This window comes from Schistocerca piceifrons, chromosome 3 (genome assembly GCF_021461385.2).
Source record: "Schistocerca piceifrons isolate TAMUIC-IGC-003096 chromosome 3, iqSchPice1.1, whole genome shotgun sequence".
Lineage (NCBI taxonomy): Eukaryota > Metazoa > Arthropoda > Insecta > Orthoptera > Acrididae > Schistocerca > Schistocerca piceifrons.
This window is the reverse complement of record NC_060140.1, coordinates 283755322-283781911: the sequence shown is the minus strand read 5'-3', so window position 1 is coordinate 283781911 and position 26590 is coordinate 283755322. Positions and strand designations below refer to the sequence as shown.

The 26590-nt window shown below is 43.9% G+C and overlaps 1 protein-coding gene across 1 annotated transcript in view; it reads left to right on the top strand.

Moving 5' to 3' along the window:
* Nucleotides 1-5444: 5444 nt before the first annotated feature.
* Nucleotides 5445-26590, top strand: part of LOC124789543 (cytochrome c oxidase assembly protein COX11, mitochondrial) — a 36207-nt gene continuing 15061 nt past the window's right edge. The window contains exons 1-3 of the mRNA XM_047256940.1: nucleotides 5445-5503; nucleotides 5663-5972; nucleotides 13452-13607. Of these exons, the coding sequence (XP_047112896.1) occupies nucleotides 5724-5972; nucleotides 13452-13607 (405 nt within the window). The 5' untranslated portion in view covers nucleotides 5445-5503; nucleotides 5663-5723. The remainder of the gene's footprint in view (nucleotides 5504-5662; nucleotides 5973-13451; nucleotides 13608-26590) is intronic.

Below are 26590 nucleotides of genomic sequence, written 5' to 3'. Positions count from 1 at the left end.
GTCACTTACAAACACATCATTGCTGGAGCTAACACACTGGTTTGAAAGAAATAAACTTGTAAAAAATACTGAAATAATGGTAGCCATGAGGTTTCATGTACCCCACTCTAAGCAACAAAATGACCACTCATTGAAAATAAATGACAAAAGTTTGAAACTGACTGATGATATGAAATTCCTGAAAATGTATCTGCAGGGCAATCTAAAACTGAACATGTAAAAGAAATACTACTTTGTGTTGTGTCATTGTCTTTGGTGGACAGTGGAATTAAGATGGCCACCAGAGTAATAAATATATGAAGTTTAAATATTTGTTGGTTTCGTTCGTTATTTATCATCAAAAACACATCAAAAACACGGCACCTCATCTTTTTACCCCTAGACAACCATATTTAGAGCCAGCATCAACATCGAGACACAGCAGCGATTCAGCAAGCAGCAGCGATTACCACAATGCCAATCTAACATCAAGTGCTAACAAGCTCCATAAATGCGAGTGAAATAGTGCGATTATAGCAATATCTACGACTAGGCGACAATTATAATAGGCAAGTGATTAACTTTGCAAGATCACATGTTAATGTCAGTGTGAGATAAGCAATTTCAAATGTGAAATGCTGGCATATTAGTAATGGGATTAAACCACCAGAGAGCAGAATGCAAGCATGCAGATGTGCATGCATTGTGTTGTGCAGGTGCTGTATGTCAGTTTGCCAGTTGGATTTACATGCCTGTTGCACTTGATCGATCAATATAGGGATGGATAATGTTGGCTGTGGATGATAATGCAGTTGTTGCCCAATGATATTCCGTATATGCTCGATTGTAGACACATCTGGTGGTTGAGCAGACCAAGGCAAAGTTTCGACACTCTGCAGAACATGTTGGGTTACAACAGTGGTATGTGGGCGAGAGTTATCCTGTCCGAAAACACACAGAGAAATGCTGTTCATGAATGGCAGCACATCAGGTCGAATCACAAAACTGACATACAAATTTCCAGTCAAGGTGCATGGGATAACCATGTGTGTGCTCCTGTTGTCATATTAAATTGCACCCCAGACCATGACTCCAGGTGTAGGTCCAGTGTGTCTAGCACACAGACAGGCTGGTTGCAGACCCTCAACTGGTCACCTTCTAACAAACACATGGCCATCACTGGCATCACAGCGGAAACAGCTTTCATCAGAAAACACAATAAACCTCCTCCATACACTCCAAAGAAGCTCAACCTTGACACCATTGAAGTCACAATTGGCGATGGTTTGGAGTCAGTAGAATGCTCGCTTCCACGTATCTGGCTCATAGTTGACCTTGAACTAACTGATTTATAAGTTAGTTGATTGCCTGTGGTGCCGTCTGCCGCTCAGACTGCTGCTTCAGATGAAGTAAGATGTGCCAGAGCCACACACTAAAATGGTTCAAATGGCTTTGAGCACTATGGGACTTAACATCTGTGGTCATCAGTCTCCTAGAACTTAGAACTACTTAAAACTAACTAACCTAAGGACATCACACACATCCATGGCCAAGGCAGGACTCGAACCTGCGACCGTAGCAGTCACGCAGTTCCAGACTGAAGCGCCTAGAACCACATGGCCACACCAGCCGGCTAGCCACACAATGAACATGATCTTTGTCCCTCTTGGTAGTAACACATTGGCATGTGGATTCTAGTTTTCTTGCGACCGAACATTCTTTTGACCACCGCCGCTGGCAATCATGTGCAGTGGCTATATTCCTTACAAGTTTTTCTGCAGTATCGGAGAAGGAACATCCATCTTCTCATAGCTGTATCACACAACCTCATTCAAAGTGGGTGGTTCTTTGATAATGGCATCTTTGTCAGCTTAAAGGCATTCTTGACTAACATCAAGTCAGCCTGTTCAGTGACAAAGGTAACTAAAGCCCACATCTGTTACATTGTGTATTTAATGAAACCCTGGTTCACTCCAACATAGTGTCCCCACTGGCACCACTGTTATATGACTGATATGAAATCTGAAGACACATAATCTATCAGACGTAGAAACACACCTACCAGCATTGCAATTTCTTTTCCATTCAGCATACATCTAATATATATGTAATAATTTGCCTTTACATCAGACTTGTCCAAAGCAGTCACTTGTGATAAATTCGATTATTGTTATTACGTAATCTTTATTTCTTCTGTATTTTTTATGGACTTGGTCTATGTCTGTACAGACTCTTGCAATGTAGAAGGTCGAAGATGAGAGTGACTAAGTTAGTTTTGCAGTAGTGAAGCTAGTTAAAATGTGGAGAATATTGGAAGCCAGAAGTCGTATGTGGGTCACATTGGGTTCAGTGCTCCATACCGTGGCGTAATTGGGTTGGTGGAGCGCCAAATTCAGCAACAGGAAGGAGAACACTGTGTCAACGACCAGGTCGGTACACAGTAGAAGACGTGCCATGGAGCAGCTCGCTGCATGCCAGGGTGTCGACATCGAGGGCGGTAATCGGGTCAGTTATGCCAGCTGAACAACACCAGAACATTCCACCGACCTACTAGGGAAGAAGAACAGCAGACATCAGCGGCAGAGAGCCCTACTTAAGAACTGGCAGCCAGCTCATCAACGTCGTCCGTCATGAGGCGTTAGAGTGATGCAGGGCCTGTGTCACTTAGCCCCACCACCAGTCCAAAGTCGTCACTGTCATTGTAATTATCGTAATAGTCATCGTCGTAATGCAGGTCCTCACCTAGAAAGCGCTAGAGGGCGCCGCCGCTGTAACTAACGTCGGACAGCATCAGCAGGCAGCCGCCTCTCAAGGGAGTCATTGCTTGGGGTGCATTGTAGTAATGCACTATCGCCAACGTCCTGCGACGTTGCCACCAAGAACGCCATGACCAGGGCAGGAGACAGGGATCCCGCCCCGCCGACGCCCTGCAACCGCCCCTGGGGATGTTCACTGAGACACAGCACTGATCTATCCCAGTCCCACACCTACAGCCGCCAGCACAAGATGCCTGTGGTGTGTGGTTCCAAATGTCGCAGTAAGTCAGTGCAAGGCTGGAGCACCACTGTCGAGGTAGTAGATTCGAGTTATGGCAGTGCAGCTTTAGACGCAACAGTGGGTACATATGAGAATGCCAAGAATATTACGAATGGAAGCAAACCTCGCCCAGGGTGCCCATAGCTAATGTATTGCAGTTGATCAATAAATGTAGTTATTCTGTCATCAGGGGCCATCCATGGACATACTCTCACCATCCTCTTCCTCACACTGAGAACCCATGTTTTAATCTGGCGACGAGCAGTGAAGTCCCATGCCTGTTACACACATACACACAGGCAAATGGTAGTGTATGTCGGGAAATCACCACAAATATGGAGCATGAAACGTGTCTACTTGTGAATCTGCTCTTGTACAGTCTATTGTTGCTCATCTTTGTGTGCACACTGAAATCTGCAGTGATTTCTTCATGTCAATTCTCTAGAGAGGTAATTGCCAAATTTATCGAAATATATAGTAGTCACAGATGTGTGTGGGAAATAAAGAGCATGGAATACAAGGAGCAGGATAAGAAGGTAGCTAACTATTATTCTAAAAGTCTCTAACATTTTGCTGGTAGAATTGAAAATCTCCAGATACTCAGAACAAAGTAGAAGATATCTCATTAACCTCTGCTATAGTTTATCACAATATTTGAAGATACGAACAAATCTAAAAATGTAAAAATGTTATATACCTTTTTACAATTGATATATCAGATAATTGATGTACCAGAACTTCATGGAACAATGTGTGTATAGCAACTTTACATCTGCTATGCACTATTTAGCTCACTGCGTACTTGGACAGTGCAGTCGAAAATTGTAACCTTCAAAACTTCGTCCTGATGTAAGGAATGGTAATTGAGCTGTCATGTGATGAATCTACTTTCCTACTATAGGCTAAGTATTTTGTCGAATTATCGGCACAGTTGCGGGCGTGAATACATGTTTCTACATCTCCATGCACATTCCGAAATAATTTCGCTATTCGTTGGGTTCTCACAGTAACTCGAAAAGTAAAATAATATTTTGACCATTTACATCACTCTTTCTGCCTGTGACACACGCACTTCTTCAGTTGCGAAGACAGGTTACAGAAGAGTTTCCTTTATTAAGCCGAGTTCACATACGCAACAAAAGTGACTCCACAGCTAGTGACACACTGTTGTTGCATCGCAGTTGCATGTGTAAAATCCACAACTTAAGAGACGCAACTTTTGTCATGCCACGTAAAGTTCAGCTTGGTTGTACTTTGTTGCGTCACTTTACTACCACCACTGCTCCCTGGTGGCAGCATTTCGAAACGCGAGCACTCTGTTGGAGTTATCGGGGTGTAATTGCTGCTGTACGCCGTTCGATTTCTGTGTGTGTGTGTGTGTTTTTTTTAATTTTATTTCTGAACAAAAGTGAAATTAATGGTCGGCAGGTACATTTTCGCAGCTTCTAGAACTACAAGAGCAGCAACCTATGTTTGAATTTCTGCAGAAGTGATTCTCTGTGTGTGTGTGTGTGTGTGTGTGTGTGTATGCGCGCGCGCGCACGTGCTATTTGCAAACCAATGACGTATCCCACAATCTTAAAAAGATCTTTGGACGAATAAAGAAACAATATATTTAACCAAAAAAAGAGAGCCGTATGAACTTCGTAATTTGTGAGACCACACATCGTATAAATTTTGTATTATACGCAGGGAATAGTTCCACAGTGTGATACGGCAGTTGTTAAACTAAAAATTAGTTATTCCAAACGCCTATAACAACGAATATAATAAGCTCTTAAAATCTGGGAAGACTGGCGTCTCTGCCGATGATATTTACATGCCAGCTGTTGGTTAGTTTGCCCTTGCAGACAGCGTTTTCGTCTATGAGTGTTATTTCTTTTATAAGTGTGTTTTTCCTCCCGATTTATCCCTGTGTGAAATCTATTTTCAGATCCAACATTTGGGTTTCGTCTTCCTTGTATTTAACTCGTGTCACAGCTCTAGGGTCACAACCTGCACTATAACATCTGACACCATATTGAAAGCTGTGCAACTAGGTAGAAATTGTGGCGTCCTGTGTGAGCGGTAGCCCACGATGCCTATATATCAAGCAGGAAGCTGTGGCGCCACATTATATGCGTGTGTGAACTTGGCTTTACTTGCTAAGTTTTCTGAAATGAAATATTCTTTGCTAGGAGGTAACCGTTTACCGATGAAACTTCTTTTCTAGTAGTAGTAGAGTCAGTAGTAGAGTGAAAGTACGTCGCAATAACGCACGAGATTTGGGGCGATATATTGCATACACAGACTTCTGCGCAGACAGGTGCTGGTCGGTATACCCATGGAGGTATGGGTATACCGGCATAGGAATCGACCTACACCGCTGTAAGGTTCCTTACGATAATCGATTTATGAGTACGATTGTTGACCTTTTTCGATTAATGATAATTCGATTGTTGAATTTGTTTTTGTTGTGATGGTCGGGATTTAAATGTCGTCTGTTACGGTACGGGGCAGAGCCGCTTATGCAATCACAGCCGCTTATGCAATTAATCGACGATGTTACGTCCTGAATAATGACGGATTAGTTAGCGACAGTATTTAGTTATGTTGAGTGCTGAAGTTAGGTCTTCCTTTTGTGCTCAGTAATGTATTTCTTTTTCAGATATGTCGGAAAGTGTTTAGGGAGATGTAAACTTGGAACTGTGCATTTTACCTGAAGGACAATGTTCACATGCGCCAGACATTGCCTCAAACGAACTTCTGTGTTGTCAACATGGCCAACGCAATTCATCAAGCAAAAGTTTCATTCATCTTCTTATAGAACTCTGAAACGTAAGGACAGTGACTCCCAAACAGCGCATCGAGGAAGGGAACAAAAGTTGAAGTCAACTTTGTACTATTTAACTGCTGCAGGTGTTTTGACCGTCGGATTTAGCTACGCTGCTGTGCCATTGTATAGAATGTTTTGTCAGGTAATTGTGCCGTTTTACATTTCACATTTGTAGAAATAATTGAAATAGTGTTTACCATGACTATTAAAATGTCAGGCGGAGAGAGTACACATCTAGCACAAGAGAGAAGAAGAAAACATAACATACAAAGGTCAGAATAAAAGGAAAAAATGTGCCATCAGTTAGCAAACTAGAAACACATCATCCGCAAGTGCCAACGAATCGTACTCCGCGTAACACACGCCTTAAGCCAGTGCAACATTCAGATTGTGCTTAAGAGTCATATTGATGCGTTGTAAGCAAATTGTACCACAGTATCCAGAAAACAATACAATTTAATCTGTATATATCTTAAAAGCACAGTAATTGCCCTAGTTGTATGGTAAGTTTCCTTTCCCATGGAAAAAGAAAAAAATGTTGTGTAACAGTGGAGATGTTTGTCGCTCTTCTATTTCCTTGAGTAGCTCATTGATAATACTATCAAACATAACGCCATATGTTATTGGATGCAATATTTTGGTTCCATTGTTTCCAATTTACAGTTAGAAGTGTTCTATACGGAATGTTAAATGTTTACTCCCTTTGTATAGTGGAAATATAACTCCCATCTTGTGCCAGCCCTACTTCCAGCTACTATTAGTTCTGTGTGATCCAACACAAAACTGTGGCTAAAGTTACATTGTAGGATGTCCCACTCCACCCCTGAAATCTTGGTTATGGTGACAAGCTGATCTGTACACAGCCCAAGGTCTAGGTTAGGGCAAAAGCTGACAATTTGGTTGAGAGTTGGTGAAGCCAGGGAATTGAAAAGCAGAAAGTCTGGTGGTGGCAACAAATTGATTGGTAGCAAAGCCTAATATTTACATCCACACCATATTGGAAAAATGTAAAAAGGGTCCAATACATAACTTTTGCCAAAACCACTACATGAAAACAAAATTTAGCTAAATCACTGTACACTGTCAGCCTTCTATTAGTACAAAAAAGGTTACCTGATTGGGGGCAACTCTGCACATGCCAAGAATATTCTTAGCCCAAAAATGGATGGTCGTATCTTTCGGGTCAGTTTGTGAACATTGTGTAAGCCATTGCTCAGGGGGGCTTAGAACGCTAACTCTGCCTTCCCTTTTATATATTCCACCATAGAATTTGTTGTTAACAATCTTGACTCATTCAGTAGACATTACAACATTCATTCTGTGAACAACAGTTAGATAAACTATATACACTTGGATAACACGTGCTTAAGTGATGCGCGGAAAGATGTGCACTATTCAACAGGTTTCATTTTCTTATGTTTGCCACTGGAACTGAAGAAATGGAATGACAAACCCCAAGTATTTAAATCCAAGTTGAAAGGTTTCTTTGTGGGACTTCATTATGATAGCTGAGAATTTTTTCTGTAATGGGTTATCTTCATAACATCATTCCTTTTCAGACAGTTTGTTGGGCACCATGACATTGATAGTTGGACAGAGATAACAAACAAACAAAGAAATGATAATGTTTTTCAAGTCTCAGGTGTAACTATGTTCATAGTAACAATTAATCATATATTGTCCACATCAGTCAGCAGAAGAGAGCTCATAGTTTGTTCACAATTTTGTTATGATGTGCTGTTTCTCCAGTCTATTTGTCAGTTACAACTAATAACATGATGATTCTAGGTTTGGACAGATAGAACAGGTTTTAAACTGACGTAAGGGAAGTTTGTTCGTAAATTGTAGGCATTGCTGTTTAATTTTTTACCTAATAATACTTCACAGAGTACAACCTCTGTCATGGAACTGACAGCTGCTTATAGGATATACATGTAGGTGAAACCACTGTTTTAAAATTTGATTAGATTTGTGAGCTTCATTTTTTGCTCTTAATCTTAGGTGGTCACTCCACCCAAATTATGCCACTCATGGACAGTTCTACATAATCTTTATGTGGGTGAGACTTGATAATTGATGCCAAGTTTATGGTACAGCTAGACCAACATATTTGAAAATTGCAGATACTGTTTATTATGAGCAATTAGTCACTGAAGCAAATTGCATCAACCCAAGACCCAGGCACTGGAGGCCAGTAAACTACCAGTTGCTGTAGAGTGGGCGGTACCCATTGTTTGAATTGTGCACAGCATATTCTCACTTTTGCAGTCACTGGCATTCTACATATCTATGCTTGCTCTACAGTGTAGTGAAACTCCATCAATTGACACTGAGAACTGGAAGTATTTGAGGTCCTGGTGCAGACACATTACACTCCTAGCTGAGGGTTAAATCCTTCCCCACCTTGTCCATAAGGAAACATAGAAAGAACTGCACTCCAGACTATGTCTTTAAGTCCATGTTGTAATATTTTAGCTTAGCATCGTAACTAAATTCACACCAGTCAGTATAAGCATTGTTGTACTGTGGTATTCTGTGAAGGTGCATCAAGATTTGCTCACTTGATGGTGTAGAATTTTGTGTGATTTTGAGGCACTGCAGCGGAAGAAGTGCTATTGTGCCTTAAAATTTCTCGTTTATACTTACTACCTGGATGCTGGAACTTGGGAACAATATTATGAAAAGAGATAAGGAAGCAGAAGAAGGTGAGAAGGGAGGTAAGTTACTTCGATAGGATTTGACAGAGCACTGAAAGACCTAAATCAAAGCAAGATTCCCTCTGAATTATTGAGATTCTTGGAAGAACATACCAAGACAAAGCTATTCTACCTCGTATGCATGATATAAGACAGGTGGAATACCATTAAAGAATGTTACAATACCAGTTTCAAAGAAGGCATGTTCTGACAAATGTGACAATATCAAACAGTCCCTTTAAAGAAGGGGAGACTCAGTCGCAGATAGGCACAACAAAAAGTCTCTCACAATTATAGCTTTTGGCCATTAAGGCCTGTAACCCCCCCCCCCCCCCCCCACACACACACACAGGCAGTAATTGAGAAGGGTGTGAAGCAGTGTTGTAGCTTCTACCTGCTGCACGTGTGCAAACGCAACTCGCACACACTACTGCAGTCTCAGGCAACTGGAACCACACTGCGGGTTCATTTGTCTGAGATGGCAGTTGTGTGCGTGCACATGCATGTGTGTCTATTGTTGACAGAGGCCTTAATGGCTGAAAGCTATAATTGTGAAAGTCCTTTTGTTGTACCTATCTGCGACTCGGCGCCTCCGCAATATGGTGAGTAGCAACTTAACTTCTCAAAATATTGTTACATTCCATTCTGGATTTTCCATTGTTTGATTCATTTTAAAAAAAGCCATGATTGCATGACACTGACATGATTATTCACAGAAAAATAGAAAGATGTAGAAGCTGACCCCAGGAGAGGTCAGTTTGGGTTCTGGAGAAATGTAGGAACACATTGACCTATACTTTACCCTATAATGTACCTCAGAAAATAGACTGGATAAAGGTAAGCCAATATTTATAGCATTTTTAGATTTAGAGGAAGCGTTTGTCAGTGTTGGCTGGAATAAATTCTTTGAAATTCTGATGGAAATGAAGACAAGATACAGCAAGTGAAAGGTTACCTACAACTTGACTAGAAACCCAACTGAAGTTACAAGACTCTTAATACAGGGTGTTACAAAAAGGTACGGCCAAACTTTCAGGAAACATTCCTCACACACAAAGAAAGAAAATATGTTGTGTGGACATGTGTCCGGAAACGCTTACTTTCCATGTTAGAGCTCATTTTATTACTTCTCTTCAGATCACATTAATCATGGAATGGAAACACACAGCAACAGAATGTACCAGCGTGACTTCAAACACTTTGTTACAGGAAATGTTCGAAATGTCCTCCGTTAGCGAGGATACATGCACCCACCCTCCGTCGCATGTAATCCCTGATGCGCTGACGCAGCCCTGGAGAATGGCGTATTGTATCACAGCCGTCCACAATACGAGCACGAAGAGTCTCTACATTTGGTACCAGGGTTGCGTAGACAAGAGCTTTCAAATGCCCCCATAAATGAAAGTCAAGAGGGTTGAGGTCAGGAGAGCGTGGGGGCCATGGAATTGGTCCGCCTTTACCAATCCATCGGTCACCGAATCTGTTGGTGAGAAGCGTGCGAACGCTTTGACTGAAATGTGCAGGAGCTCCATCGTGCATGAACCACATGTTGTGTCGTACATGTAAAGGCACATGTTCTAGCAGCACAGGTAGAGTATCCCGTATGAAATCATGGCGGTGAATCGAGGAAGTACAGTACATACTGACGAAGCTAAAATGAGCTCTAACATGGAAATTAGGCGTTTCCAGACACATGTCCACATAACATCTTTTCTTTATTTGTGTGTGAGGAATGTTTCCTGAAAGTTTGGCCGTACGTTTTTGTAACACCCTGTATATGAAAGGGAGGCAGTGTTGTAGCTTCTACCTGCTGTTTTTCAGTCTGTACCTTGAGCAAGTAGTAAATGAACCAAGAAGAAATCTGGAAAGGGAATTAAAGTTCAAGGAGCAGAAAATGAATTTTAGATTTGGGGATAACATTGTAGTTCCATCAGAGAGGACAGAGGACTTGGAAGATTATTTGAGAGAATGATAGTACATTTAAGCAATTGTAAGATGAATATCAAACAATGTAAAACAAGGTAATGGAATGTAATCAACTTCATAGGAAATTAATTACAAAATCAGGCACTAAAAGTAGTAAATGATTTTGTTGGTTTGTACCTGTAAAGAAGTTAAATATGGGTGATGAACATTCAGACTAGAAGAAAGTGGAAGTTTTTTGGATGTGGTTTTGCAGGAGAATACTGAAGATTAAACATGTAGATCAGATAGTGAATGACAAGGAGCTACAGGACTGAATTGGGAGAAAAGGAATGTAAGGTACAACCTGACTAAAAAGAAACTGATTGCTTGATCGTATACATCCTGAGGGATCAAGGAATAATCAACTTGGTAATTTAGGAGTATGTGCTGGGTTAAAATTGTAAAAGGAGACAAAGCCGTGATTATAGTTAGAGAATCAAATGGATATAAGTTGCAATAATTATACAAAAATGAAAAAAGTTTACAAAGGACAGACTAGCCTGGAGATCTTCATCAAACCAGTCTTTGGACTAAAGCCCTCAACAACAACAAAACCACCACCAACACCCGTATGCACCAGGTAAACATATTTGGGCCACCTAAGATGACATTATCCACTTACAAAGGAGGAGGGAAGGTGGTGTCATTCTGTTAGCTGCCAGGATATTTAAAGGGGAAATCCTGCAGAACTACATGTTGTCACATATCTATCATGTGCCAACAGGAGGAAGACTGACTGAAATTTAGGGAGAACAAGCTGCAGTTGATGAATCCAGCCACGGCAATCCTCCCTCCTGCACTAAGGCAGGAGGAAGTAATTTTAACCCTCTTCCAGATAGTGTACTGTCTTTTTGACACACATCAGGTCCTTCTTCTGTAAGAAAACCCACCATGTGCAGTGCTTATGCCATGCAGATTAATGGACATAATATTGTATTTTATATTTTGACAAAAGTTCCATAACTGGTTTACTTGCCCATTATCTTTTTTAACATAGCCGTGGAACATTAATACCATCAGAATATGTTTGTGTCAATTTCAGTTTATAAGCCAGTGTCCATAGTTTTAAACTGTCAATGTACATATTTTAATTTGTTTTAATCAAATTATTCCATGTTTGTTTTGGCTAAAGGTTAGATTAAATTCAGTTTTCGTTCCATAGGTCCAAAAACGTGACAGTTCTCATGTGTATGGAACAAGTCAGAAAATCTAAAATATAAAACATATGAATATAATACTCTCTACACTAATCATTTGGAACGAGATTGGCAAAATATGCAAATAGTGAATATATTACAGTGAAGTGGAACTGCTAGTATTTACAGAATTACTACCCTTTCGGAATAAAACATAGTTATGCACTTTTAATAATTTCATCATACACATCATCAACTTGCTGAGCACTCCAAATCCAGTTCTTCACCACTGCCTCCCATCCACTTCCTTACTATACTCAGATTAAAATTACTTTGCGATTACATTTTAGCTAGCTGTGTGATGGGGGGTAGTCACCATCCAATTGTAGTTCTTTCTCGAGCACCACACACTAGATGTGCTGCCTGCTTTGTTAAGTATATGCTGTGCCTTGTGAAGTGTGGCTTGCTGCACACTGGCAACATTGCTAACTGCCTCTGCATTCTATCAGTCACAAAGTAGTTTTAATCACAGTATGCCATGTGGAATCAGTATTTGGTGTTCTCATTAATTTTGCTGCACAACTTTCCAATACATTTCTCCTCTGAGTGGGCTTTGATGCACAGCCTTATAACACTATATAAGACTGAACAAATTGAGTTCTCCAAATAAAATGAATGGAATTAATGACATATTTGAAATCCATTTTGAAATTCTGAACATACGATGTAGAGAATGTTGTGTTGAAAATTAGATTTTGTGGCGAACTAGGCTTGAAACCCAGAACTCCAGCTTATTTCAAGCTGCTGGTATAAACGTCTAGGCTTTCCTTGAGACCTGAGGTAATTTTTATTGTCAGCTATATTTCTCATATTATTCATGAACATGACAATAAAAGTTCCCTCGAACAATCTAGACACCAAGTACGTGGTTGTCAAACAAATTATTTTATCTCTGAAGGTGTTACTAAGCTAGATTATGCAGTGGTTACCATACTGGACTCTTATTTGTAAGGATGAGGGTTAAAATTATGATCTAGATTTTCAGTGCTTTCTGCATAAGGCAAATATTAGAATGGTTTATTTTAAAGGACACAACTGATTTCCTTGCCTGTAGAACAGCTTGTGCATTTTTGTGTTCTTCCTTTGCTGCTGTTGACATAGGTGTTGCATATACCGATCTGCTACATTATTGAAACTCATTGTTATGAAAACTTAATTGTTGGAACTAAATTTTCTTTTCTTTTGGAGTGATTCATGATATTGACAGGCAGTATGTAATTTTGATTTGTATTAGTGTATTGTGCTGTGGTTTCACATTCAGCTACTCAAACATAGATGTTTTATCTGCAGCTTTATTTCTTAGAAATTTCATTGGAGCTCATGATATGTGAGAAACATACTGAGGGAGACTAGCTGAAAGTACATTATTACAGTTGCACACAGAAGCTTGGTTTTACTAGAATATCAATTTCTAGTTGTGTGGGATTTCCTTGTAATAGCATCAAGTCATCCATACTGTAGTATTACAGTGCAAGCAAGAGCTAATATTCTGATATCCTTCTGTGATGGTATATCTTCTAAAGGACAACAGAAATCAACAAATGTAATCATATTCTAAAATCATTATACAAATGATGCATGCAGATTCAGTGTTTCCAGCGACTGGCGGTGTTACTTGTTTAAATTTTATTTCAGCACATTGTTTGGATTACAAACATTTTCTTGTACAGACTATTAGTGTATAGCTGTCTGATTCAGCATCCACTGAAAAACTGCTGAATGAATACATAAATTTGAGAAGTACAAGTTTCCATTTTATTTCAGGCATACAGCTATGGTGGAACTGTCAGTAAACATGATGATACAGGGAAAATTGAAAATATGGAGAAGAAGTCTGACAGAGTCGTTAAAGTGAAATTCAATGCAGACTTGGGAGCAAGCATGAGGTGGAACTTCAAACCACAACAGAATGAAATAAAGGTAATATATTGCTTGTGGATATGTCTTTAAATTTAGTTTGTGATTATGTATTCTGGTCAGTTACCATGTAAGATAATTTATTGCAATACATATTCACTCTCTCGCACATACACAAACTGTAGTAACACTGTTCACGTTTATGTCGCACTGCACTTAGCGTAGACCGGGACTGTGTCCTAGGCATGCCCGATGTTAACTGACTGGGCACGGCCTGTGCTGCCGGAGTTGTTGTTGTTGTTGTTGTTGTTGTTGTTGTTGTTGTCATGCCGGCAGAGGTCGCGTCCGAATTCTCGCGTGCCCTCTGGTGGACGGGACTCTACTTGCGGCAACTACCGTCCGTGACGCGCCGTGCCAATGTGCGCCTCCCGCGATCTTTCTGGTGGCTACTACACTCCTCCTCCTCCTTCGGGGGGTGAAGCCACTGTGATCCACTGCGTCGGAAGGTGGAGCGTCAGGCCGGAGCGATGACCTCCACATCCATTGGATGGCCGGAGTCGAGGGTATCTGCCAACCCTTGAGCTGGAACCTTCGAATACGGCTGGAAGTGACCCACACGAAGAGGCCCCCGTCGTCCCACAATCGGAGCCCGCGACAGAACGGGCGACAAGCTGGCGAACTCCGGATCCTGTTCCACCCCGGGAGGAGCAAGACCCAGTGGCGGGGACGAAGGGGAAGGGACGACCACAGGTGAACCAACCTCCTGAGAAACCGGGCCCTCGATGGGGGCCGGCTCTCGCTGGGGCATCTCGAACGATGGCGATGCCGGTGCTGGAGCTACTGGAGGCTGCCAAGGCTGAGAACCATCGCAGTGCGGCAGAGGCACAGCGGGGAGAGGAGGCAACGTCCCCTGTGAAACCAACCCAGGTGTCGGCAATGGGGAAGCCGGTGTCCGAGAGGGCGGAGGGTGGGTGCCCGAACGTGGACGTAGCTGATTTTGGTGACGACGTACCACCCGGTCCCCCACCTGCAAGGTATAGAGCTGGCGGCCATTTCGGCACAGGACCACCGCTGGTAGCCAACGTGGATTGCGACCAAACCCACGGGCCCAGACTGACATACCCAGTGGACAGCCAGGTACTCCGTTTTGTGAAGACTGGCGAGGACCAGGCCGGAGGAGGTGCAGCAGAGTCCTAGGTTGACGCCCATGGAGGAGCTCTGCGGGGCTGCGGTCTCCCATTGGTGTGGTCCGGTATGCCGTCAAGAAAAACGTCAATGCTTCCTCCGCAGGAAATTCGTGCACATACTTTTTCATCTGCGTCTTAAATGTGCGCACCATGCGCTCGGCTTCCCCATTCGATTGTGGATGGAAGGGGGGAGACCAAATGTGCCGAATACCGAAGCGCCTACAAAAATCCTGGAAGGTCTGCGAAATAAACTGCGGTCCATTGTCCGAGACCAGGGTGATTGGCAGACCTTCCACAGAAAAGATTTTTGCTAGTGCCTGGATTGCAACTTCTGAAGTGGTTGAGGAGCAGCGAACCACATATGGGAATCGGGAATAAGCATCAATGACAATGAGCCAAAAACCGTTGAGAAACGGGCCCGCAAAATCGATGTGAACACGTTCCCATGCTTGGGTTGCCGGTGGCCATGAAGAGAATGCTGCCCTGGGAGATGCTTGTTGGCTCGCACACTGGGAACAGGCGGCCACCAAGTGCTCAATTTCTCTGTCAATACCGGGCCAGTACACATGTCTGCGAGCCAAGGTTTTAGTACGGGAAACACCCCAGTGCCCCGCATGTAATAACGTGAGGACCTCCCGTCATAAACTTGCAGGAACAACCACGCGAGGAGCTGTATCATCGGTAGCCAGAAGGAGAATGCCTTCCAAGACCGAGAGGCGGTCCCGTAGAAGAAAATAATTACGAAGAGGGTCCGAGGCCCGGCCCGGAGGGCGGGATGACCACCCCTGCTGAATGAGGCGAACTTCTTGCTGGAGAACTGGGTCAGCTGCTGTTTCCCTGGCGACTCGAGAACTAGTGATCGGGAAGCCATCAACTGCTTGGCGGGACGCCACATCCAAATGAAAACACATAATCTCCTCTCGATCGAACGTAGGATCCGGGCCCACCGGAAGACGGGAAAGAGCGTCGGCGTTGGCATGCTGTCCTGTAGGGCGAAAATGAATGTCATAATGGTACTTAGAGAGGAACAAGGCCCAGCGCTGTAGTCTGTGGGCCGCCCTATCCGGAATCTGAGAGGCGGGGCCAAATAACGATATTAACGGCTTACGGTCAGTGATTAACTGAAACTTTGTGCCATACGAGAAAGGGTGAAACTTGGTAACAGCGTAGACAATGGCCAAAGCCTCTTTTTCCACCTGGGAGTAATGGGCCTGTGCGGGACTAAGCGTTTTAGACGCAAACGCCAGTGGTTGCTCGGAACCATCTGCGTTGCGATGGGCCAGGACCGCCCCCACCCCATACTGCGAAGCATCTGTAGCCAGGACCAATGGCTTACGGGGATCAAAAGTAGCCAAACAAGGGGCTGACGTGAGGAGGCCCTTCAACGAGGTGAACGCTCGCTCGCGACCAATCAAAAGGAACACCCTTGTGCAGAAGGCAGTACAGGGGGTGGGCTATAGTGGAAGCCCTGGGAATGAACGGGTGGTAATAGGCTATCTTGCCTAAAAAAGCTTGTAACTCTTTCAGCGAAGCGGGCCGAGGAAGGTTTACGATACCTTGGACCAAACTTCCTAGTGGCTGGATACCGTGCCGAGAGATGGTGTAGCCCACATACTCAATGGATGGTTGAAAGAAGGTTGACTTATGCAGGTTGCAACGCAAGCCCACAGACCTGAATTTGAGAAAGAGGGTGCGAAGGTTGTGCAAGTGTTCCTTCGTGCTGCGGCCTGTGACAATTATGTCATTCAGGTAATTAATACAATGAGGAATTGTCGACGTTACATGCTCAAGATAACGCTGCAATATCGCCGGGGCACTGGATATTCCAAAGGCCAACCGCTGGTATTGGTAAAGGCCAAACGGAGTGTTGACGACCGCCAACCGTTTGGAGTCCTCATCAAGTGATATCTGATGATAAGCCTCCGACAGATTGATTTTCGAAAAATATTGGCCTCCCGCCACGGAGGAGAACAATTCATCAGCACGAGGCAAAGGATAGGTGTCCACCACCAATTGGGAATTAATGGTGGCCTTGAAATCGCCACAAAGACGTAATTTTCCCGAGGGCTTCCTTACAATAACGAGGGGCGAAGAAATGGGAAGAACGACCCCTAGGGCTGTCAGCCGGTCTAGCTCTTCCTTTATCTGAGGGCGGAGAGCCAAGGGGATCTGCCTCGCGCGTAGAAAACGCGGGCGAGCCGACGCCTTCAACGTTAAGTAAGCTTCAAAATCTGAAACACGCCCTAGGCCCTCCTCAAAAATATCTGGAAAGTCGATCAAAGATTCCAGTGATTGATAGGGAACGTCTTCGGAGACCAACTGTATGGTGTCAGCGATAGAAAAACCGAAAGCTTGAAAGGCATCCAGGCCAAAAAGGTTAGCTGAGCTCGCATCACTGACAACAATAAAAGTAATAGGCCGAGTGACTGATTTGTAAGTCACGTCGGTAGTGAATTGACCCAGTAGGGGAATGAACTGTTTACCATAACCGCGTAGACGCCGGTAAACTGGCGCCAACGGGTGCGATCCAAGGTCGGAATAAGTTTGTGCATTCAACAACGAAACTGCCGCGCCCGTATCGACTTGCAGTTGTAACTGGCGCGACCGAACCGACACCTCGATAAAGAGTTTGCGTGCCGATGCGTCGGGAGCCTGGCACGATGAAACTTCCTCAATGTCAACGTCTATGTCCTCTGTACCTGCTTCCTTCGATTCTTTTGAGGCTGAGCGGCAAACTTTAGCAATGTGACCTTTTCTATTACATTTGCGACAAACGGCCCAACGCTGGGGGCACTCTGACCGATCATGATGCATATAGCACGACGCACAGGACGGCAACAGGGGCCGGCGGCCAGAATTCTGTGTACGCGCCGTGCGGGAGCGGCCGTAACGGCCGGATTGAACCGCTCGCACGTCGTCCACCCTCGACACAGTGGACGCGGCCGCGCCGCCCTGAACCGCCACGACGTCGCAACAGCTTCCAGCTGTTGACCTGCTGCGTGAGAGACTTCATACGATTGAGCAATGGACAGGACTTCCTCGAGGGAAGGGTTTTCTAACTGCAGGGCCCGTTGCCGGACCTCCCTATCAGGGGCCGAACGAACAATGACGTCGCGTACCATAACGTGGGCGTACGACTCTTGCGACTGCTCGGTGACAAAATGACACTTGCGACTAAGACCGTGCAGGGTAGCGGCCCACGCCCGGTAAGACTGATGGGGCTGTTTCTTGCATTGATAGAACTCGACCCTAGCCGCCACAACATGCGTGCGGCGGCGATAATATGAAGACAGCAATGAACACAATGCGTCAAAAGACAAGGACGAGGGTTCCTGCAATGGCGCTAGCTGCCGCAAAACTTGATACAGCGAGGGAGATATCCAAGACAAGAAGAGAGCACGACATACCTCCGCATTGGAAACATGAAACGCCTGGAAATGCTGCCGAAGGCGATGTTCATACGCGTCCCAATCCTCCGCCGTCTCGTCATACGGGGAAAGGGAGGAGGGAATGGCACCGGAGCAGACGGCGTGGAGAGCAACGCCGGAAGCACTTGTTTCATGGTGGCCATGAGTTCCGTCTGCTGCGCAACCAAATCTCGCACCAAATCCTCCATGCCGTGGAGAAGCTGCGAAACTGGAACAACGACACAACACGCCAAAGAACGACCCTACTCGTCGCCAATTGTGTAGTAACACTATTCACGTTTACGTCGCACTGCACTTAGCGTAGACCGGAACTGTGTCCTAGGCATGCCCGATAACTGACTGGGCACGGCCCGTGCTGCCGGAGTAGTTGTTGTTGTTGTTGTTGTTTTCATGCCGGCAGAGGTCGCGTCCGAATTCTCGCGTGCCCTCTGGTGGACGGGACTCTACTTGCGGCAACTACCGTCCGTGACGCGCCGTGCCAATGTGCGCCTCCCGCGATCTTTCTGGTGGCTACTACACAAACACAGTGAAGAAGAGAATTATACAAATCACCAGCTGAATCAACAAATTTAATGATATAAAAGCACAAAACTAGACATTAAATAAACATGTTTATTTTGAAAATTTCCTTTGAAAGATTATTGAACAAAATAGTGCAAAAAGTAATGGTTATAATGAACAACAACAGAAATTACACACAAAAGATGGCAGGAAAAAATCCAGGGCCCAAGCCAACTGCAAAATAATTTCTTGGAAAATAGAAGAAAATTTCAAAATATGCTGGGCTAATGCCAATGAACTTAAACATTGTAAAGTAAAATAAAAATAACATGGTTTAGTAGGTGAAACAAGACTTTTGTATTTGGATTTTTAGTTTTCAGATAGATTCTTTTTTTCATTTAGGCAATATTTTGACAGCTTCCGTAACTACTTGTTTTGCAAATCAAACTGCCTTTTCCTGCTGCTATTTAATTTATTTAATCCATACGCGTTTTGCCTTCTACTGTTTTAAGGCATCATCAGTGGGATCTATAATGATGCAGTTTTGTTAGTTATAGATTATCAAACAGTTCACTTCGTGATTTTTTTGTAAAAATGTATTACTTACGATTTACTGATCTGCATTTCCTCACATCTGGTCTGGAGGTCGCACTACCACTGTTATCACTGTTCTATATTCACCTCTTTGTGTTTTCGCCCTCCACACACTGTTCACCATCGGCTCTATCCCGCCCCCCCCCCCCCCCCCCCCTCTCTCTCTCTCTCTCTCTCTCTCTCTCTCTCTCTCTCTCTCTCTCTCTCTCTCTCTCTCTCTCTCTCTCTCTCACACACACACACACACACACACACACACACACACACACACACACACACACGCGGTATAAACAGCATAAACAGAAGTTAGTGATGAACATATACTTCGTTAGGTTGGCGACACATAGGTAAACATACCAAAGACGATGAAACACGTAATGGAGTCGCAATATTTACGCTGTGAAAAGAAGTGTACGATGAAATAGTTGTATCGAGTGACAGAAGAACGATAGTCCACCACAAAAAAAGAGTGAGAAACATGATGAACAGTGTGTGGAGGGCAAAAACACGAAGAGGTGAATATAGAACAGTGATAAAAAGTGGTAGTGCGACCTCGAGACCACATGTGAGGAAACACAGATCAGCAAATCGTAAGTAATTACATTTTTACAAAAAATCGCAAAGTGAACTCTTTGATAATCTATAACTAACAAAACCGTATCATTATAGATCCCAATGATGATGCCTTAAAACAGAAGAAGGCGAAATGCGTATGGATTAAATAAAATAATTAGCAGCAGGAAAAGGCAGTTTAGAAGTATTTATATGCTTGCTGCGGAGGATGGCCACACAAACAGGCTTCCTTAACTGTTTGTATATAATAGAAGACTCATGATTGCTGCACCAGAGTAAGAGATCAAGATCTGCAAGAGTGTGTAATATGCAGTATGGTGGATAGATGCTTGTAATAAATTCTGCCCAACTCTCTTGGCTGAGCATCATCGGGATTTCTCTAGAATATACAAAGTAGACATTTAGATGATGTATTCAACAAGGTAATGCCAGATTAGTTTTTCTCATCCTAGTAAAGTGTGAGCATTTGTCAATTTATTGCACAGAAACTGTGTAGTGATTGGCATAAAACTAAAAATAATATAACAGGGTGTGTACACCCTAGGAAAAACCCGGGAATATTTTAGAATCCTTGGAATTTTTCATAGTTTTAATTTTCAGCTAAGTTTTTGTAATTTTGACTGGTAAGAACCAATATGATAACAAAGTATTTTGCTTTAGCCCACTACTGCAGACTAATACTGTAGCAGTAAAATGTAAACAAGAGAATAACACTAAAATAAAACATCAGTTGCAAAGAAAATGCGCCATTACGTCAACAAAACACAGTTTTCACACAGGCATTGGTCAACTGCAAAATGTATCAAAGGTTTTAGGATGAAGACTATGTTACTTTCAAAAATGAATGTCTTAAAATGCGGAGTGTTTGACTCTAATTCAAAACTTAACACTGTGACGATCAGCCACTCAGAAAAATTTCAGACCCAGAACACTAGCGATTTATGCCACTATTTAAAATTTTACTAGCACTTTAGTGTTTAGTAGATCAAGCTTCAAGCTTAGTTTTTCATATTGGTTTTAGTTCTTTCATAGATTACAAATTATGTAAGAACGGTGGCAAAAAGTATAACTATCTTAAAGGAAATGTGAGGTGAGTTCTTGAGCAATTTCACACATAATTGGCATATCTATGGAAAAGTGGGAGTGCTCGGCAGAACCTGTGTTCAGCCAGGTAACCCACGAAATGATTGGCGCATAGCAGTGACATTTATAATCGTGCTTGTCAGAAACGTTCAGCTGATGCAATTTTAGCTGTGCTTTTACGATCCTACCTAACCACACTCTTGGAAAAAAACAGCAAAAAATTTTTGATGACCAATATTATATGTGAAAATTTAGCTTTTCTTATAGGTATTCTGTGTACTTATTAATTTAAACAATTAACTTTTCCTATTTGTGTTTTCATGCAACTTAACAATGATATTGCTATTGGCTGGTTGCATCACATGTCCTATGTTCTGAAAATCTGCTGTCATAGTCTGGCGAGATCATGTGACATGTGCTATAACTGGCTGACAAAAGCCTGTCTCAATCTCAATTTCAGTGCTGTGGAAGCTCCGTGCTGTATTTGGTGGGATTCATATTTGTACTTTCGTAATATGAAAATATACAGTGTACAGTTTTTGCTGCAAATAGAAGCTCTTTCCAAAATATAAGTGTACAATACACAATTACTGGTGTGGCTATCGCCGCCTTCAGATCTCTTACAAATAGAAAAGCAATTGGGTGACAAAATAAGCTGAAGCTAAATCTACAGAAGGTCTAGGAATATATAAGATATAACAAAAAATATAACATGTTTAACAGCCATGCATACCCCCTACATACCATAAAATTATTCTGATTTAAGTATCAACGTGAGTATCTATACACCTAGGCACGTGCTCGCAGGAGGCTCACCACTCTTTAGTGGGTTCATAGTTGGCTACCATGGAGCCCCAGCCTTTGCAGCATTTATTCGCTTTCATGCTGCATGTCTATCCTCTTGCTATTCTTTTTCCCCTCCCTTGGGGAACATGTCTGGGTTCTTGGGAATGTTCTGCATTCTGTCGGTGACGTGTGAACAGTCTCACCTTTGTTTCTCGCTCCCTTTTCCTTTCTTTCTTTCCCTTCTCCTCCCATTCCTCTGCTTCGACATTTGAGGATCCTCTTTTTTTCTTCTTTCTCCTTGTGCACTCCTGACAGCCAGCCCACGCGTCTGACACACAACTGTTGACCGGGTAACGCGTAATTCCCTGCCCCAGTGTAGTGGTTAATAAAAAAAGAAAAGAGAGAAGAAAAGAAAAAGAAAAAAAGGTTGAAAATGAAGGAAGAAATCGTAAGTGAAAATGATTTTTTTTTTAAATCGTTAATGACCGTGAAAAAAGGGAAAGAAAGAAAGAAATGCAGATCGGACTTCGTATTACAGAAAAGCTATAGTTGGGGTGGTCCTTGTGGCATTTTTGAGCAAAAGTTAAACCAATTTCCACTACAAAAATTATTGAAAAGAAACAGAGAATAAGAAAATGTAACTGACAGGGGAAGTGGCGTAGATAAGAGTTCATCCTTTACCAGGCTAACTTGTCTTCTTTCGTGCGGCGTCCAGGTCTTCAAAAATCTCCTTCATTTCGGCGTGAAAAGTCTGCTCCGAAATCTTGCAATCGTCCAGGAATCACTAATTTATACCAATTATCTTGATACTGTATGCAATTTAATTTACTTTGCTATTTCCATCCTCCGAATTTCTTAACAACTTCCACAATATGTCTACACATTAAAATCAGATCAAGACTAGCTAATAAGTTTTTTTAACGTCTTCATCAGATCACGTCTGCCTTAAGCTTCGGCTATCAAGAGACAATCAAGAAACAGATAGAAAAACAAAAAAGAGTTACAATTTTAGTATTTTCTCTGCCGTCGAGCGCTCATACCACTGCGACGGCACAATTCATGTCTGAGGGAACGAGTGCAGCGCGGCGAAATTCAAAGTCCCGCTACACCAGGTTGACAGGTAGGGTTCGCGGGTACCCCTTGGTACAGGCCAGGCCCAGGGAGGGGTGATTGCCTGAGCTGTAACCTTCCCAGACGGCCGATTGGTCCCTCCATCAGGTGTTTGGGAGGTGTGACCCAAGGTGTGAACAATCACCGAAGGCGGGTGCACCCCCTTTGAAGGAGGCCCCCAGTTGGAAGGAGCGCACCATCGGAGACGATGGGGGATCTGCTCGCGATGAGTCGATCATCTTCCAAGTCAACTTCTACAAAACGTAAATGCAACGAGGCTAATGATTCAAAGACCCTTCCTGCTGCACCACGGTTCCTCGTGGTCTCACATGGTGAAGATGGTCACTCCTTCGCCACGGTAAAGCCGTTTATTATTCAGAAAGGTGTAGATGCAATTGCTGGCCCTGTGAAATCCTATTCTTGTTTATGGAATGACACTTTGCGTTTGGAGACCACTTCTGATTCTCAAGCACAACTACCGCTTGCTTGCCTCACTTCACCACGGTTACCCTGTTTGTGTCGAGGCCCACAGAACTTTTAATTCTTCCTGTGGTATAATTTCCACCAGGCTGCTCGATGATCTAACGAAGGCCGAAATGCAGTCTGACCTCTCCAATCAGGGTGTCATTGCCATTCATCATGTAATGAAAAAGGTACATTTCTCCTTAGTGCCTACCCTCACTCTCATTCTCACCTTCGATTGAGTGGTGCTTCCATTCGAGCTCAAAGCAGGCCATGAAATTATCAGCATCTGGCCATACATTCCGAACCCGATGTGTTACTACCAGTGTCATCATTTTGATCACACTAGAACATCTTGTCGACACCCAGCCAAGTGTGTCACCTGTGGTAGGGTTGCACACAGGAGTGATAGTCCACCTCCTTCTTCATGCTGTATGAACTAAACTGGCGGCCATGCCGCCTCCTTTCGAGAGTGTCCCGTGTATCTTGATGGGCGAGCTGTCCAAGAGATCCAGGTAAAGAAAAAGAAAGGTGCCTTATCCAGTTGCTCGCAAGTTACTGGCCAGTTGCAAACCCTGTGTTTTCTTGCCTGGTACCTATAGTTCTGTTGTTGTTACCCCTTGCTCCATGAAGGACATGGCCACGCAGACATGCGACCTGCAATTTACCTCTGAGGTCATGAAATCACCCAGTGTCAAGGTAGCATTGCCATCCACCCCGTCCATCTGTGCAACAAGCCATCAAACTCTCGCCTCAAGGGGTGAAACCACCAGCTACACAGCTGGTAGGCTGGAAAGGACAGAGGGAGTACTCCCGTGAAGACTTCCTCCATCCTTCCAGCCAAACAACAGCCGAGTCTTCATCTACCTGGAAAGGCTCGAAGAAGTCCTCCAAAGGCAAACAGTCTTCTCCTTTGCCACCTTGAAGATCCTCTTTGAAGGTGTCAGCACATAATACCTTCGCCTGGCCAGCCTCCATGTCTCCAGTGTACACCAACAATCGTTTTTTGGTGTTGGACTCCACAGACTGACTGCACAAGCAAGCTGATGCTTCTGTGGACCCCATGGACCAGGATCCTCCTGATTCTGTGCTCTGTAGTTGCGCCTCTTCCCCAGCTGTCACTTGGCAGCCGCAGAGGTGACACCCCCACATCTCTTCATCATGACTCTCCTCCAATGGAACGTTCGAAGCCTTCAGTCTCACAAAGAGGAATTACGACTGCTTCTAGTGTCGCAGCATCCCCTTGTATTCTGCCTTCAGGAAATGAAATTGCACCCTCACGACCACTTTGAGCTGTCATATTTCTTACCGATTCATTTTGACCTTCCCCCTGAGGTTGGCATTCCCTCTCATGGGGGCATTGTGCTGCTCATATGAGATGACATTCGTAGTCAACCCATCTCGCTGACCGCCCATCTTCAAGCTGTTCAGTTTGCCTTTTCCTTCCCCACCTGACTTTTTCCCTCTGTACCATTTATGTCCCCCCATCATTCGCTGTCACCAGGGCAGACTTTCTTCAACTTATTGGGCAGCTGCACCCCCCCCCCCCCCCAGTTTTGCCACTCAGTGACTTTAATGCACATCATCCTATTTGGGGTTCTCTCTGTCAGACAGGTGTCCTCTTGGCTGACCTTCTTAACCAACTTAACTTTTTCTGCCTTAACACTGGAGCACCCACTTTCCTTTCCGACTCCTTGCACACCTATTCGCATTTGGACCTGTACCTCTGCATTGCCGAGCTCGCCCATCATCGTGAGTGGTCTGTTCTTTCTGACACCTACTCAAGTGACCATTTCCTGTGTGCTACCCATTTGCTGACCCCTACTCCATCTGCATGCACGTCTAAATGGCAGCTTCCTAGGGCTGACTGTCAGCTTTATTCTGCCCTGGTGACCTTCGAACAAGATTTCCCCAGTTGTGATGCCCAGATCAAATATCTCACAAATGTTATCCTTACTGCTGCAGAACGTTCCATTCCCCACACTTTTTCTCTACCACGTCATGTCCCAGTCCCTTGAAGGACTGAGGCATGCCACGACATAGACGTGCTCTCCGCGTTTTTAACCATCACCCTACACTGGCAAACTGCATTCATTATAAACAGATGCATGCAGTGTGTCGTCGTGTTCTTCGGTATAGCAAAAGAACTAGTTGGATTTCATTCATTAGTTCTTTTAACAGTTCCACACCTTCCTATGTTGTGTGGGCCAGCCTCTGACGTCTCTGTGGAACCAAGATCCATTGCCAAATTTCTGGCCTGACAGTCGCTGACGATGTCATTGTGGACCCTATTGCTATCTCCAACACCTTGGGCCACCTTTTTGCGGAAGTTTCGAGCTCTTCCCACTATCACCCTGCCTTCCTCCATCGGAAACAAGTGGAGGCGGCTCAGGCGATGCCCTTCTCTTTTCAGAATTATGGGTGCTACAATGCCGTCTTTACTATGGGGGAGATATATCATGCTCTCAGTTCATCCTGATCCTCCACCCCAGGGCCAGATGCCATTCACATTTGGGTGTTGCAGCACTTTTCTCTTGCAGTCAAGCACTTCCTGCTCAACGTGTACAACCGCATCTCGGTAGAGGGCACATTTCTTGGATGCTGGCGTGAAGCCACTGTCATACCCATACCCCGGTAAGGACAAAAACCTTCCTTCTAGCTTCCACCCCATTTCTCTTACCAGCTGCATTTGCAAGGTGATGGTACGTATGATTCATGCCCGGCTGGTGTGGTGGCTCGAGTCTCGACATCTATCTATTGCAGTTCTCCACGGACCTGTCTCACTGAGCGGCGTCTTCAGCGCTGTCTTGATTGTCTTTACTCCTGGAGCATCGACAATGGCTTTCGCTTTTCCTCTGAAAAAACCATGTGTATAAATTTCTGGCAGTGCAAATGGTTTCTCCCACCATCTCTACATCTTGGGCCTGTTGCCCTTTTGTTCGTTGAAACTATGAAATTTCTGGGGCTCGTGCTCAAAAGGAAACTCTCTTGGTCCTCCCTTATGTCTTACCTGGCAGCCCGCTGTATGCGGTCCCTCAATCTCCTACGTGTCCTCAATGGTACTTCCTGGGGTGCCAATCAGACCACACTCCTTCGTTTGTACCGGTCCCTTTTCCACGAAACTCGACTATTGGTGTTTCGTTTATGTATCTGCACACTCATCCCTTTTATGCCGTCTCAACACTATTCACCATCGTGGCATCCATGTGGCCACAGGCACCTTTTACACTAGCCCGGTTGGAGTGTGTATGCTGGAGCTGCTGAACTACCACTGTGACTTTCTCCTCAGCAGGTATTCATGGCATTTGTCTGCCATGCATGG